The sequence below is a fragment of the Phascolarctos cinereus genome, unplaced genomic scaffold, assembly GCF_003287225.1.
Source record: "Phascolarctos cinereus isolate Bilbo 61053 unplaced genomic scaffold, phaCin_HiC Scaffold_9;HRSCAF=440, whole genome shotgun sequence".
NCBI classification, from domain to species: Eukaryota; Metazoa; Chordata; class Mammalia; order Diprotodontia; family Phascolarctidae; genus Phascolarctos; species Phascolarctos cinereus.
The window spans coordinates 248,341,806-248,357,576 of record NW_027556402.1 but is presented as its reverse complement, the minus strand read 5'-3'; the positions used below and the strand labels follow the sequence as shown (position 1 = coordinate 248,357,576).

General features: G+C 40.1%; 1 protein-coding gene and 1 pseudogene across 1 annotated transcript; both read left to right on the top strand.

The window, feature by feature from the left end:
- Positions 1-2,052: 2,052 nt before the first annotated feature.
- LOC110199584 (olfactory receptor 5G9-like) lies at positions 2,053-2,991 on the top strand (annotated as a pseudogene).
- An 8,430-nt stretch (positions 2,992-11,421) lies between these two features.
- On the top strand, positions 11,422-12,372 carry LOC110199583 (olfactory receptor 5AK3-like). The gene has a single exon (XM_020974456.1). The coding sequence runs from the start codon at positions 11,422-11,424 to the stop codon at positions 12,370-12,372; it is 951 nt and encodes a 316-aa protein (XP_020830115.1).
- Positions 12,373-15,771: the final 3,399 nt, after the last annotated feature.

Here is a 15,771-nt window from a genome sequence, read left to right as displayed (position 1 = left end):
TTGGACATAATTTCAAAGGGAAATTCTTAGCATTTAAGGGGATGAAGAAAGGCTTCTTGTAGAAGGGAGGCTTTTAGCTGAGACTCAAAGGAGCCAAGGAATCCAGGAGATGGAGGTGAGGAGGGAGAAAATTCCAGGCATGGGCTGCAGGCAGGGAAAGGAATCACTACTTTAAAATCCACTTTACTGCTTCACTTTTTTTTGGCAAACAAAATGGTTTTGTTCAGGTAATCACATACAGTATATCTACTTTCCTGCCTAAAGAGAAAGCATACACTTTAATACAGGAATAGATGGATATTCAGTAAACATGTACTACATTCAGACTAAATTCTGCTTTCATACATCTGCCTTGAGGTGATACAGGAAGGGATTTCACATTATTTTGAATTTTTACAAATGAGGAAACTGAGCCTTGCCCAAGTTAATCCTGCTGGGAATGGTCCAACTTGGATTTCATCCCAGATCTTGTCCTCATGTCCAATTCTGCAGAGCCATGCATCAGCTAACCTGTCCTATAGAGGAACTTATAGATTCTTCAGAATAATGTTTTTTATATGCCTACAAAGAGTACATAGAATTATAAAGGGAATAATTTTGAAATTGTCACACATATATATGACACATACATAAACATACATACATAAGTCTGAAATTTTCTCCACTATGTCACATCCTTGTACTTTGAGGAGTCATGTTCAGCCATCATTTTCTAGTGTTGAAACCTGAAATCAAGGTATTTCACATGTTTGAAGGAGCCTAGTTTCACAGTTTAAAGATGCACACACAATCACCACTGAAAAAATTAAATCTACCACAATGTTTTTCCTTCATGGTGGGACTCCCTCCCTCCCTCCTTCCCTTCCTTTTTCTGTCCTTCCTTCCCAGTACTTTTTGATCTTTTTATTTTTACAGCAGAATCAACAGATGCCTTCTTTTGCTGTGAAATACACATTCATCGTACCTGTGTAGTTTTTTTTTTGCAAATGCCATAGCTTCATTATGTCCATCATGCTTCATTATAACTTCCCCAGGAACTTGAGCCTGTGACAGCTTTTCCCTGGGCCCTGACTTTGCACCAGTTTGTCCCACATGAAGGTCATTAAATTAGTGCTTCCCTTGGAGATGAGTGCCAGTAGTCTAAAGTAAAATCTCTAGGCAGCAGGGAGAGCTTATTCACTCCGTAGAGTTGCATATCATTTTGAAGCAGCATCCATTCTTAAGAACCCAAATAATTTAAGACACAACAAAAGAAATCAATACAGCAGTGGTGAATATCATGAATTCCAAACTCAACTGATAAGGAAACTAAGTAATTGAGGACAAATCAGCTCAATCTATTTTCATTTGGCTAAGGTTAAACAGCTGGAGTCAACCTAATTTTGATAGAAACACATGCACATTATAAGTGCTATGACAAAATGAAAGCATAGCCAAATCATTGCTGGTTTCAAGTCATTCACACGCTACGGTATTTTTGGAGTTTGGAAAACTGAGCAAGATCACAAATAACTGTGCCTTTCCTAGCATTAAATCAGTTGTTCCAAACGAATTGCCATTTATCATTCTTCCTGTTACGTTTCAAAAAATTTAATGTAAGTACTGAGTCAACTTTGACCTCATACATTTGCAAAGGCCAGGGCTGAAAACACTACCATCACCACCAGCATTACCACCACTGCTACCACCATCACCACCACCACCAACAGCATCAACGAAGCAGAATAAAGCAACTCTCTCTCTTCCCAAGCAATGGTGGATAGCTCTTCATAGATAGATTCATATGATTGAAGGTGTTGATTCAAATGACAGGGCAGTAGAGTTGATTCAAAATTAGGGTTCCTAGATTTAAATCTTAACACTTATTGACGTGATATTGATGATCATAAGCCTCAGTTTCCTCCTTTGCAAAGTAAAAGGATTGAATTAGATGAATTCCAAGGTACTTTCCAGCTCCACAATTTGAACCATAAGATCCCTCCTACCTCAAAATCCTAAGATCCTGTGACAGTATATATTTGTCTTTCCCTCAGCAGAAAGCAGCAGGAATAAATGGCCAGTGGAAACTACACTAGAGTCACTGAGTTCACTTTCCTGGGCTTGAAGTACCATCTGAAGCTGCAGGCCATCCTCTTCCTTCTAGTTCTACTTTTTTTATCTCATTACCATGACAGGCAATCTGGGAATGATCATCCTCATTCAGGTGGGTGCCCGCCTTCACACCCCTATGTATTTTTTCCTCAGCCACCTGTCTTTTGTGGACATGAGCTTCTCTTCCACAGTGGCTCCTTAAATGCTTAGAGACTTCTTTGAGGTGGGAAAGACCATCTCTTTCCTGGGCTGTGTCTTACAGCAATGATTCTTTGGGCCTTTTGTTACCACTAATACTTCCTCTTGGCATCCATGGCCTATGAGTGCTATGTTGCAATCTGTAATCCACTGCTTTACTCCATTGCCAGGTCCCAGAGCCATTGCAACCAGCTGGTGGCTCTCCTCTATGCTGCTGGGTTCATAAATACCACGATTCACTCCACTGCTGCTTTCCGTCTCCCCTTCTGTGGTCCAAATGTCATCAATCACTTCTTCTGTGACATCTTTCCCCTTTTTTCCCTCATATGTGCTGATACCAACATTAATAAGTTATTAGCTTTTGTTATTGCTGGGCTTGTTGGCATCTTCAGCGGCCTGATTATCCCTATCTCCTACATCTACATCCTCACAGCCATCCTCAGGATCCCATCTTCAGAAGGGAGAGAGAAAGGCTTCTCCACCTGCTCTTCTCATCTCACTGCTGTCACCATCTTGTATCGGACCTTCTTCTTCATTGATGTGCGATGTAATTCAAGTTTTTCCATGGACACCGATAAACTTGTCTCTGTGTTTACAGTGACCCCCATGTTGAACCCCCTCATCTATAGCCTAAGGAACAAGGAGGTCAAAGATGCCATTCACAGGGACATTGCTAAAAGGAAGTTTTGTATCAGGACATGAATTTTCTAGAATGGGAAATGGAATAAAATGAGATTAACATGACAGGTATAACAGAGAAGTACAAAAGAAACAAAACTTATTGGGTTCAAGTGTGAGGCTAGGGTATCACTAGTAAGAAAATGATTCTTGATTGGTCATAAGACCACAACATCACAGATCTGGAGCTGGAAGAGACCTCAGAGGTTGTCTGCACATTTGCAGAGAAAGATCCTAAAGTCCAGAGACAGTAAATGATGTGCTCAAGTCACAAGTGTAGTAAATGGCAGTAGGAGGGTTCAAATTTAGATGTTATGATTCTGTGTTCAGAAGTAGTGTCACTTGAGTTGAGGTTTCAAGAATACATAGAAATTCACCTGAAAAATAAGAGTAGAGCAAGACAGAGGTTGGACCAGGAAGCATGAGAACTCCAGCTTTCAGGGGGGAGGCTCCATATAAAAGCACAAGGATGTCCCAAACCCATATCAAGATATCGGCAGACCCATAGAAGGGCACTGTGACAGGGACCATGCCTGTTAGCCCCTTTAAATAATGAAGATCACTGATAGCAGCTTGTCAATCACATCTGCCAGTTTTAGGACCTGAGGATGTGTTATAGGGGTTCAAATCCTCTCTCCCCCATTAGAATATGAGCTTCCCTTAGAACTGTTTTTTTGACCTTCATGTTATCTCTACAACCTACCACATGGTAGGTGCTTAATGGCTGACTGGCTTACTGAACCTGAATACATTCAAATATTTTTGTTAGATTTTAAAGAGTCCAGATGCACACACATATAGATGCATTTTTATCTATCTACCTATGTATATAAGTATGTATGTGTATATATACATACACACATGTATACATATATATGTATATATAGTCACCTGTAGTCTTCAAAATCTAATAAAAATCTTGGAACACATATATGTATATATACGCATATATATGCACACATATGTATGTGTATACATGTGTGTTTGTATGTGTGTGTATGGTCTGTGTGTATTTAACAGCTTCATCACTGTTCAAAAAATCATCATTTCTATATTTCAAGCCATGGTCCAGGAATTCTTATCTTACCCACAACACCATCTTCCTAATCAGCCATTCATTTTCCAAATCCAGTTCTTTTTTCCGAATCCCCTATATTCTATTGACATTATTAATAAAAACATATGCCTCTGTAGATTTAAGCAGTTTTTTAAAAAAGCGTTTATTTGTTTCTGTCTGGACCTAATAGCATTGGGCAGTTCTCTCTAGTTTCCTACCATCAATATCACACAAACCTACATGAATAACCTCTACTGGGCATGCATTATTGGGTTTGACAAGGGTCGAGATCATCACTGTTACATTCCAGGGCACAGCTCAAGAAGACAGAAGCCCTCTCAATTGTCCGTGTCAGACTGAAAAAGGGCTCCCTTGGTGCCACTCAGCAGGATGGAGTACAAGAGTGTCGAGCTCAAAGGTCGGAGGTGAAATCCTGCTTAACCAAGCAAAAGTCCCTTCATCTCCGAGTCTCAGTTTCCTCATGTGTCAAATAAGGAAAACGATATCATTTCTGTAGGCAATCCTAAATCACAGGACTTTTGTGTGGCTCCACTGAGATAATGGATTCAAAACTCTGCAAACTTTAAATCATGTAGTATAAATTACCAATGTTATTGTTATTATTATTAATCAACACTGTGCTTATATTTTTCCCCTAACAATGAATTGAGGCCTTCTCTCCCAATACCAACCATCAATTCTCTTCATTATTCCTTAGAGCGGAAGGACTTGGTTCCTCCTAAAAGGCCAAGCTTCCTCAACTATGTAAAGAACCTCACAGTAAGCAGCTGCAGAAATCTAGATGGTCAGTGGTCTTTCTTCTTCCATTCCTCCTCTGCATCATAATCTTCTATATTCTAACCAGCTGATTTGGGTTAAGCACAGGCGTCCCCTATGCCTCTTTTCATCTCTTCTTTCTTTCTTTCTTTCTTTCTTTCTTTCTTTCTTTCTTTCTTTCTTTCTTTCTTTCTTTCTTTCTTTCTTTCTTTCTTTCTTTCTTTCTTTCTTTCTTTCTTTCTTCCATGGAGCATGTCCTTCTTCCTATTATATCATAAAATATGAATGCACTTGCCAGCTCACTGTTTTTACCTTCTCTGCTCTTCCTTTTACCAAGTCATGCTTTGGGATCTGTCACAGGCACCTGTGTCCCTGACAGTGTTTATTTTCTGGAGAGTATGAGAGAGATAAAGAGATATGCGGGCCAGATGGGTAACAGGTTCAGAACCAGTTCTGTTGATTGATCTGAGGGCTAGGGTTTTTAATGCCCCATTCGTGGGAACAGAACCCAGAGTGCAAAAAGCCAAGTATCAACAATAATTTTTCTCATGGTAACAGTAACAGGGGGGATTCCCCCACAGAGTTGTCTCCTTGCTTCCCAGTTATCTTTCAAGGTTTGTTGAAAATCCTTCATCTTCTCAAGGGAAAGACAGTGCCTGGGAGAGGTCAGAGAGTCTATGTTCTGACCTAGGTGGTTCTTAGATAATGGACAGGAACAGGAACAACCCGGCCTGATCTAAATCCTCAAACCCATCAGCAGTGCAAGGCCTCAACAGGGATCCATATTTGTGGCAGAAACATCAACATTTAATGTTTTCTGCTGGTTGATGCAAATTTCCCCTTGTTTTCTATTCTTACTTTCAAGTCAGATCCTCAGTCCCTTGTCTTCTCTTTGGTAGATTTCTTGTCTAATTTCTTAAACAAGTTACCTACTTACAATGACCTGTTCTCTGTGCTGGGCTTTCAGCATAAAATAAGAGTTTATTCTTTCTTGAAAAATTATCTGGTCCTGGTTTTGGAAAAAACCTGAGAAAATTATATTCAAGACTGATAAATTCTATCTCAACCCAGTATTAAAGAAGGGATCTTTAGGGATTTTATTTTAATACTCCCACAACTGAGTAATTTCTCTTTCTTAGATTTCCATCTCTTCCATACTTCAGTGGATCCATGAACACTGCATTCTGGGAAATTCCCCCAGTATTCCAGTTGCCTACCATGGGCTTGGCACTGGCAGTATGAAGATAAAGATGACACACACCTGCTTTTAAAGAATATATATTCTACTGGGGAGGGAGGTTTCACTGAGAAGTGAAAACAAGATAAGCTGAGAACAGAGAGAGCTTTATCATCTGTTGTGCAATAGGGAAGTTGTGTTTGAGGAGACGACATCTGAGCTGTGATCTGAAGTAAGTTAGGATGCACACAGAGAGAATTGTAGGGATGAGTACCAACAATGGAAAATGACTTGCGCAAAATGTACAGAAAGGGGAGATGGCGTATGAGGATTGGAGAGGATGATACTGACAGCTCAATGTTGGGTGCATTGGAAAGGAAAGAGACTGGACGTAGGGCATCTATTTAGTAGGAAGTGACATTAGTCTAGGTGAGAGGTGATGAGAGCTAGAACCAACAAGTTGGCCATATGAGCAGAGAAAGGAAGAATTGTGATGAATGTCACGGTAGAATTAAAAGGACTTGGCAATAGATATGATGTGGAAATGAGAAATAAGGGTATGGCAGGGCAGGAAAAAATCCAAATTCATACACGTCTGAGATATTTTCCCCCATATCTCTCCAAAATATCCTCCACAGAAGAACCATCAAATACACTATAGGCCTTTCACTAGAGGGCAGCAATAAACACAGAGTTTTTTGTTTTTTGTTTTTGTTTTATTTTTTTCTGAAGAATTTGGCTCTAAAAAGGAGGAGAAATTTCGACCAATGACTTAAGGGAGAGTTAAGGTTCAGGTAAGGTTTTATAAAGTTGGAGGATCTCTCAATAGGTATGCAGAAGGGAAGAAATCAATGGACCACAGAGGTCAGGCCTGTTACTTAGCAGTTGCATTAGCGTAGGTTCCCTCCAACCCCTCTATGACACTGGAAGCTTTCTCTACTTCCCAGGTTTGTGGTGCTATTTTGGGTCACCAGGTATTCCTACCTCCAGCTGGATCCCCTGTCCAATGAATGTTCTTACATACTAGGTCAGTTTGATCCATAAACTCATTATTCAGTAAAAGATTTACAATGGAAACTGTATTACGAAATCAATCAGGCACACTGAATTAAACAACTACACTACCTGCTGTCTTCTTGCATCCTGGAAAGTGGTGAAAACAGTATATACAAGTCATTCCCTGAGGGGGGTTGGCTCGGGAACTGAGAGCATTGTAGAGTATTGTGGCTTCCCCTCATCAAAGTGCTGGCCAAGGTTTCTTGAGAAGATCAGAAAGGCTTTATTAGATGTTGACTTAGATCTGATTTAGTGTAATTTTGCCCTTATGCATGAATCCAACTATACCACTAAGACTCTTGGAACTTGATCAATTTCTATGCTGCAATTACAAAGACCTTTATCTATATTCTATTCTCCTCCATACTATCTCATTTTGTTGAGCTCATTGGCCCCCATTGATTCAATAATCATCTCAATTATCGCCTTTGACTCAGCAATACCACTACTAGATTTATTTCCAAAGATTACTAAAGAAAAAGGAAAATAACCCATATGTTCTAAATTGTTTATAGCAGCTCTCTTTGTGGTGACAAAGAACTGGGAATTATAGGCATGCCCATCAATTGAAGAATGGTTGAACAAGTTGGGATATATGATTATGATGGAATACTACTGTGCTATAAGAAATGAGCTTAATGATATTGGAAAAACATAATAGTCTATAATCATTACTACAAAATTCCCAAGGAACTAGAAAACAACAGCACTCCTAGGAAGTCAGAAAAAGAGTAGCTAATGATCACTTCTTCTCATGATCTTTCCTCATCCTCTGGGGCCAGAAATGCCCAGGAGAACAGGTCCCTGTGCTGTTTGGCTGGTTTATGAGTGCTTTGGAACCCTTGAAGTGATGTGACCTTAGCACTCCAGGGAGCCTACATCTGATGGGAGAAGGAGAGCTTGCAGTGAGATTACTTCCCCTGAAGCCAATCTCCTATGATTCCCAGTGAACTAGATGTGCTTGGGAAAGTGTGGTAGAGAAAAAGCAGAACCTGGAGGATAAGGGTTAGAGAGACAGAGGGGCTGGTTCTTAGGCTGGATGGAACCTCTCACCCCCAGCAAAGCCACGGTGAAAATGCAGTGATTGGAGAGTGAGTAGGTAGGGCATCTGACCTTCTGGGGTTACTGACTGATCTTTAGGAGAAGGGAGAGATCACCCTCAGGGATCAGAGTTCTTAAGGTTTAGAACTTCAGTGACCTTAGAGATCACTTAGCCCATCCCTTTATTACTGGGGAGGAAAGATCTACGATTCCTATAGTGACTTATAGTCTGTAAAGCACTTCACATATATTGCCTCATTTGATACTCATAATAACCCTGGGAGGTTGGTACCATCATTCTCCCCATTTTACAAATGAGGACACTGAAGTTGAGGGGAGTTTAAATGGTTTGCCCAGATTTGCACAGCTAATATCCGAGGCAGAATTTGAGTTCAGCTGTTCCAAACATCAAATCTGTTACTCAATCCACTATACCACCTTGATGTCTACTGGAAATTAATACAATCTGATTCATGTTACTAAGTATTTATGGAGTCATGTAAGAAGTCTTTCCTCAATTACTTAAATTCCTTCCTGCTCTTAATTGACTCTCCTGTGAACTAGTAGATTCAAGGCCTGGAGCTCAGGGCTTGAGATGCAAAGATAGAAAGCACATTGTCCTGGTGCTCAAGATAGCTGTCTTCCACTCCGATGGGAACATATGCCATTTACAGAGAATGATATGTACAAGTAGTGAGTGATAGGCGTCAAAGAGACAAAGAGAGGGAGGAAGGGAGGAAAGGAGAGAGAGACAGAGAGATAGAACAAGAGAGAGAAAACAATGGTAAAAGTTGAGGAGGAAATTGCTTTCAACTGGGAATTTCAGAGAAAGGTTCCTAGAGGATGCAGAGTACCTGATGTAGGCCTTAAAAGAATATTAAGTATTCAGAAGGATGAGTTAAGGAGGTAGGGCATTTGAGAAAGAAAAAACTTGTTCAGATTAATGGAGGCTGAAGAAGGCAGGCTTACTTTGGAGGAGAGCTCCCAGTCCAGTCTGGCTGGTATGTAGAGTACATAAAGAATAATAATGAGAAATTAGTCTCAGAAGGAGGTTACAGCCAGGTCCTTAAATACCCTATGAAAGAATTCCCATGTTTTATATACTATCAGCAACACTAAGGAGCGACTGAATATTCCAGAGAAGGATAGGGGCCATGTTGTGCCTGAAGCAGGATATTTTGGAAACTTTGTGAAGGCTGATTGAATGAGGAAGACAATGGAGAGCAACAGAATCCTTAGGAGGCAACTTAACTTCCCAAACCTGGGTGAGGAAGGCCTGAACTCTCAGAGTGGCTGTGTAACTAAAAAGCACTGGACAGCGGCAAGAGCCCTTTTATAGGAAGAAGTGATAGGACCTGGCATCTTATTGGATGTGACTGATGAGGGAAGGAGAAGAGTCAAATGACTTGGGTTTTGAGCCTGGGTGATGGAGGGCCTTGAGATGTCACCAAAAGAACCAGGTAAGGAGGCAGGAGGGACAGGTTTTGGGGGGGGCAGAACCAAGATGGATTCCAATTTTCATTTTGACAAGTCACTAACTCACCTCTCTGATCTTTCGCCTGGAGAAAAAACATAATTGGGGGTATTGGATAGCAATGAAGCAAAGACTAGTTGCAGCAGGGTGACATTCTGACCCTGGTGGCCAGGACAGAGGAGATCCAATGGTAAGGCAGTAGGGATGAGGTGTTGGTGGGACATTAGTTAAGACACAAAACCCCAGTGATTTCTATGGGTAAACACTGTAGAAATGTGGCTTAGACACATGTGTATGTACATGACTTATGTAGTGGGGGCAGAGAAATATGTGCAATCTCTAGGAGGAAAAGGATGGTGGGGAAGATGAAAGCACAGGTGGGGCATGGGTATAGGGAGGAGGGAGGTGATTGTGACACATACCTGTAATCCATGTTACCGAAGGAGGCTGAGGTGGATGGATCCCTTGAGCTCAGGAGTTCTGAGCCACAATGGGGAGAGAGCCAATGGGGTGTCACCAGCAAGGCTAGCACCACTAGAAGGAGTCATGAGGAGCAGTGGGCCACCAGGCTGCAGAAGGAGGTATGGACTAGCCCAAGTCAGAAATGGAATTAGCAGTGACGTTGGGAAATAAATGACCATTGTACATCAAACTTGAGAAAGAGAGGGAGATCCAGTCTCCAAAAGAAAAAAAGAAAGCAACAGGCCCTGAAATGGATATAAGGATGCCTGGCCTCTAGTCTAGTTCTGTCAATGGCTCCGAGTTGGGGAATAGTTTAGAGTGACCTCAGACAAATGATGGAAGCTCCCTGTGGTCTGTTTTTTAATCTTTAACATAAAGAGATTTGGCCAGATGATCTCTAATTCACTTTTCAGTTCCAACATTCTGAAGTCTCACATCATTCTAGGTTAGGGGTTCCAGAGTCCCTTCACTCAGAGCTAACATTTCCTGTCCTGAGCACCCTTCTGACTCTGACTCCTAGGCTCATTTTCCAGCTCTAACAACCAGTGATTCCCTGGGTCTAAATATCCTTCAATACTCATCTTTTCCTACTTCAGGCAATGGAAAAATATCACTGGAGCACCTTCAGGATGACCAGCTCTACCGACATGAATGGTTTGTTTTAGAATTCTGAGGGTTTATTTTTAATATCAAAGAAGAAGGAATCATCTAAGTGATGCAGTGAATAGAGTGCTGAACCTGGAGTCAGGCAGTCTTGAGTTCAAAACTTGTCTCATACATCTGTCGTAAGACCTTGGGCAAATCATTGAACCTCAAACCTCCTAATTTACTCTTCTATAAAATGGGGATAATGCTAACACCAATGTCCCAGGACAATTGTAAGGATTACATTTTAAAATAAATAAATATAAAGTGTCTTGCCAACTTTAGGGTGCTAGATAAATGTTATCTGTTAGTATTATGATTTACACAGCCCAGCAAGAGCTATCCCCTTCAGAGCCATACCAGAGAAACTAGATATTTATTCCTCCCATGCCATCATTTTTGAGAACAAACATGCCTGGTCTCCTTGTGAAATTTTCTTTAAGAGCCAGGTTAAAAATCACAAGGAAACCCGTGGCTCCTAAACTGCCTCATGTTGGGTAACCTTAGAAAACCAAACTCAGAGTGGGAGAAAATGTCACAGCATCCTCAGACACTGTCGGTGTGTTGGTTGGTTTTGCTGAACTCTTTAATTCTCTTTCTTTTTCAGGCTTGTTACAAGGAATGGCTCCTTGGGTTGGGTAGCTCACTAGTGGGAATTTTAGAAAATGCCCCAACCTTAAACTAAAGTCTATTTTCCTAATGTGATGTCACTAAAATCTCTCAGTCCTTCTCTCTATGTTATTCTTTTTCAATGATATGAAAGCCATGATCCAAGGAAATGGCACCAGAGTGACTGAGTTCATTCTACTGGGATTTGCAGTTCGACAGGAAGTGCAGTACATCCTCTTCCTTGTGTTTCTGCTCATCTATGTGACATCTCTAGTAGGCAATGTTGGTATGATTCTGCTCATCAGATGTGATGGCCGCCTTCACACTCCCATGTATTTTTTCCTCCAAAACTTGGCTTTTGTTGACCTCTGTTACACATCTGCTATCACTCCCAAGATGTTAGTAAACTTCCTTGTCTCAGATAAATCCATCTCATTTTCAGGGTGTGTGATACAATTATATGTTTATGGCACATTTGCCACAATTGAATTATTCCTTTTGGCTTCCATGGCTGTAGATCGTTATGTGGCCATCTGCAACCCACTCTGTTATCCAATAGTCATGTCCCAGAGGGCCTGCATCCAGCTGGTCACTGGATCCTACATTATGGGTTCCCTGAATGCACACACAGGACTTCTCTTTTCACTGTCCTTCTGCAATTCCAACACCATCAATCACTTCTTTTGTGATGCGCCCCCAATCCTGGCCCTTTCCTGTTCTAATATTGATCTTAATGTCATGTTGTTAATCATTTCGGTGGGCTTTAACCTGGTAAGTACATTGATGGTAGTGTTCTTCTCCTATGTTTACATCTTGGCTGCCATCTTGAGGATGCCCTCTGTTGCAGGGAGGCACAAAGCCTTCTCTACTTGTGCCTCCCACACGACTGCTGTGACCATTTTCTATGGGACCCTCTCTTACATGTATTTACAGCCTTCTTCCAGCAAGTCAGAAGAGAATGATAAAGTGGCCTCTGTGTTTTATGGCATTGTGATACCCATGCTCAACCCCCTGATCTACAGTCTGAGAAACAAGGAGGTAAAGGAGGCCATGAAAGTCCTAGTAAAAAGTTGTTCATGGGTCAGGCCTTGCATTCCAGAGGAGTAGTTCAGAGGACCACCCAAGTAAGAAGCATCTCATTTCTTTTCTGTAACAGTTAGATAGTGGATCAGTTCATAGGGCAGCCCATCTCATTGCTTCAATACGTCAACAAGATCTCAACTACAGTGGACATGACAAACTAGGTTTAGAAACATATGTCCTCCTTGGTTATATCCGGAAATGTCTCAGCCTACTTGAACTCAGTATGGATGTCTCCACTGCCCTTTGAGGCACCCATCCCTCTGATTCTTCTGAAATTTTGGTGCTTTAAGATTTGTGATGACTCATACTCTTAAGAGAATGTTTGCATTAAGAAGATAAGTCTTAGGGCAGCTACGTGGCATAGTGAATAGAGCTCCAGCCTTGGAGTCAGGAGGATGTGAGTTCAAATCCAACCTCAGATGCTTAATACTTTTTAGCTGTGTGACCCTGTGCAGGTCACTTAACCCTGATTGCCTTACAAAAAAAAAAAAAAGATAAGCCTTTGCAGTAAAGTGCGATTTGTGATCACTAAATACAACATGTCATTCATCCCGTTCAATTTTCACCTCATTTCACTGTATATGTACACTGCTTATGCCAGTAATTTGTGTTAATGCTCTAATTCAGGGACTTGTAATACAACTTTATGTCATTGCCTGACCTATAAATACTTATATCCTCCATCTAGTTGTTCCTGTATGGATTGCTAAGGTGATCTCTTTTGAGTAATCAATCAATTTCAGTAATTAGGTGTGATGTAGTTAGCACACCATTATATGTAAACAAGAAAGTCCAGAAAACTTACAATTTACAGGGAGTCCTTTTTTTCATCTAGACAGCATGCAAGATATCCTCAACGACAATGTTGAACACCATTAGAAATCATTTCTCTCTCTATTTTATGTCTCACTTGATTTTAAGAACTCAGTGATGATTGAAAGTTACCTCTGTGGTTGCATTATCTAAGAATTTTTCATGACCTTTTGCTTTTTATAGAAGACAAGTTGGTGGCACATACTTCCCCTTGAATGTCTTACAGATATGAGTAACTACGCATGTGGGAAATTTGTCATTGATGCCCTTTTTATTTCTTTCTGGAGTAATAATGTTCTCTGTCATTTATTACATTCATTTGATATCATTCTCTTTTGGAAACATCTTGAAAACTGATCCCTGAGTACCTTAAAAATTGGATTTCTGGGGCAGCTAGGTGGCACAATGGAAAGAACACTGGCTCTGCAACTGAGTTCAAATCTGACCTTAGACGCTTACCAGCTGTGCAACTCTAGGCAACTCACGTAATGGCTGTTTGCCTCGGTTTCCTCAACTACAAAATGGGGATAATGATAGCACCTATTTCCCAGGTTGTTGTCAGGATCAAATGAGGCAATAATTGTAAAGCACTTAGCACAGTGTACTTTCTACATTTATTTATGAACAGCACAGAGTAACTGTTACATAAACGTTAGTTATTATTAGTATTATTATTTTTTAAAGTGAAAGCTAATGCAAGCAGATGGAAAAATAGACAGCATTATTATAACTGTTGAGACTCAGTATTTTAGATCTCTACCAATCTCCCCAAGAAATAAAGAAAGTAATTAAGAACTGGAAATGAAATTTAAATAGCAAATATCTCTGATATTTGATAAATCAGAGTCAGAAAGAATATACATTTAAATGAGCTTAACATGGTGCATTTATTACAAAATGGCTATGTACTTGGCCACAAAAATTCATAAACAAATAAAGAATGCAGAAATAGTAAACATTCTTATTATAAAATAACTAATAAATGGCTTAACAATGATTCCAACTTAATTGAAGACTAAACAATCTCAAAGGATATGTATGTGAAAGAACAAATTATAGAAACAAGAACTAATTTTATTAAAGAAAGGTACAAGATAACATACCAGTAGAAATGGCATTAAATAAGAGAATGTACCATCTGCTTTGCTGCTACACCCTAGGACTATGGGACCTTTCCATCTGACACGCAGCTGAACCCTTCTGTATGTGTTGTCTTTTCCCTTAGAATGGGAACCCTTTGAGAGCAGGGGCTATCTCACTTATCTGAATCCCCAGTGTTTAGCCTAACACCTTATATACAGTAAGTGCTTAATAAATGCTTCACCCATTAATTGCTTCATTTATGCAACATTACATATTTTACATATTTCATTGGAGTAGATGAGTAAAACAATTCTGATATCCAGTTCTGTCACAGGATGGCACCATTGCTCCAAGGCAGCCAGCCCATCATGAATTTTTTTCTAAAATTTTCAGCTCCCAAATTTTTGTGATGTTCATGCTGATTAAAAATGAAGAAAACTAAAATGAATATATCAAGGTTAGAAGTTGACAGCTAAAGTGATAGAACAATTCAAAAAAAGACTGCTTTCTTTTCCCCCAGAAAAAAAATGGATAATTTGGGGAGCATGAGCCTTTTAATTAGTTTTTTGTTTTTAGAATTATGAGTGACCTGATCAAGATAAAGGGTTGAGACACTTCCTGACTATATCCTTAATATCCTATGTGGCAAACATCACAGTAAATCCCTCTCTCTTTTTTTTTTTTTTTTGCTTTTTTAGCCAATAGGGGTTAAGTTACTTTCCCAGGGTCACACAGCTTGTAAATGTCAAGTATTTGGTCTGAGGCCAGATTTGAACTCAGGTCCTCCTGACTTCAGGGCCAGTGCTCTATCCACTGTGCCACCTAGCTGCCCCCACAGTAAATGTCAATGTCAAGGCTGGGATTGGATTATAGTATCATAGACTTAGACGTAGAAACATCTTAAGACAATATCTAGTCTATCTTCCTTATATTCCAGATGAGGGAACTGGGGAACAACAAATAGTGGTAATTACTCTGTTACAGAGCAAAGAAGTATAGGATAGTGGAAAGAATATTTTCCTAGATGTGTAACCTGTAGAATTGGGTTATCACTTAACCTGGCTGAGCATTCGTCCCCTCAGCTCAAAAATGGGAATACTACTTAGAACTCTCTACTTCCCAAAGTTGTTATAAAGAAAATATATTTATTAAACCTTAAAGTTCTTTTGCAATGGGAGCTGTTACGGTGGACTGAATTGAGTATTAGAAATAGTGAGCGACCCCAAGAGACTTTGATGCACAGGAATTTGAACATTCTAAGAAAGGTTCAACTATTAAGTAAAAATAATACCCTCAGTTTAAAGAAAGAAAACATTGCATATTCAAATTAAATGGAATCCCTATAGACCAGTTTAAGTTATGAAGATGGTAAGTCTCATCTGAGTAGTTTATTGCTTGATAGCATAACTTCCAGGGAAATGAACACTTGAGGGAGAATATCTGCCCAAGATAAAGGGGACAAAAGTGAGCTTCTTGGGAAGAAAATGCTCCCTCCTTTCCCCAAAGAAGTCTTACAATTGTATTATG

What these genes read in the sequence shown, in the direction of transcription:
- LOC110199583 (XM_020974456.1), top strand. Translation starts at nt 11,422, where the DNA reads ATGATCCAAGGAAATGGCACCAGAGTGACTGAGTTCATTCTACTGGGA.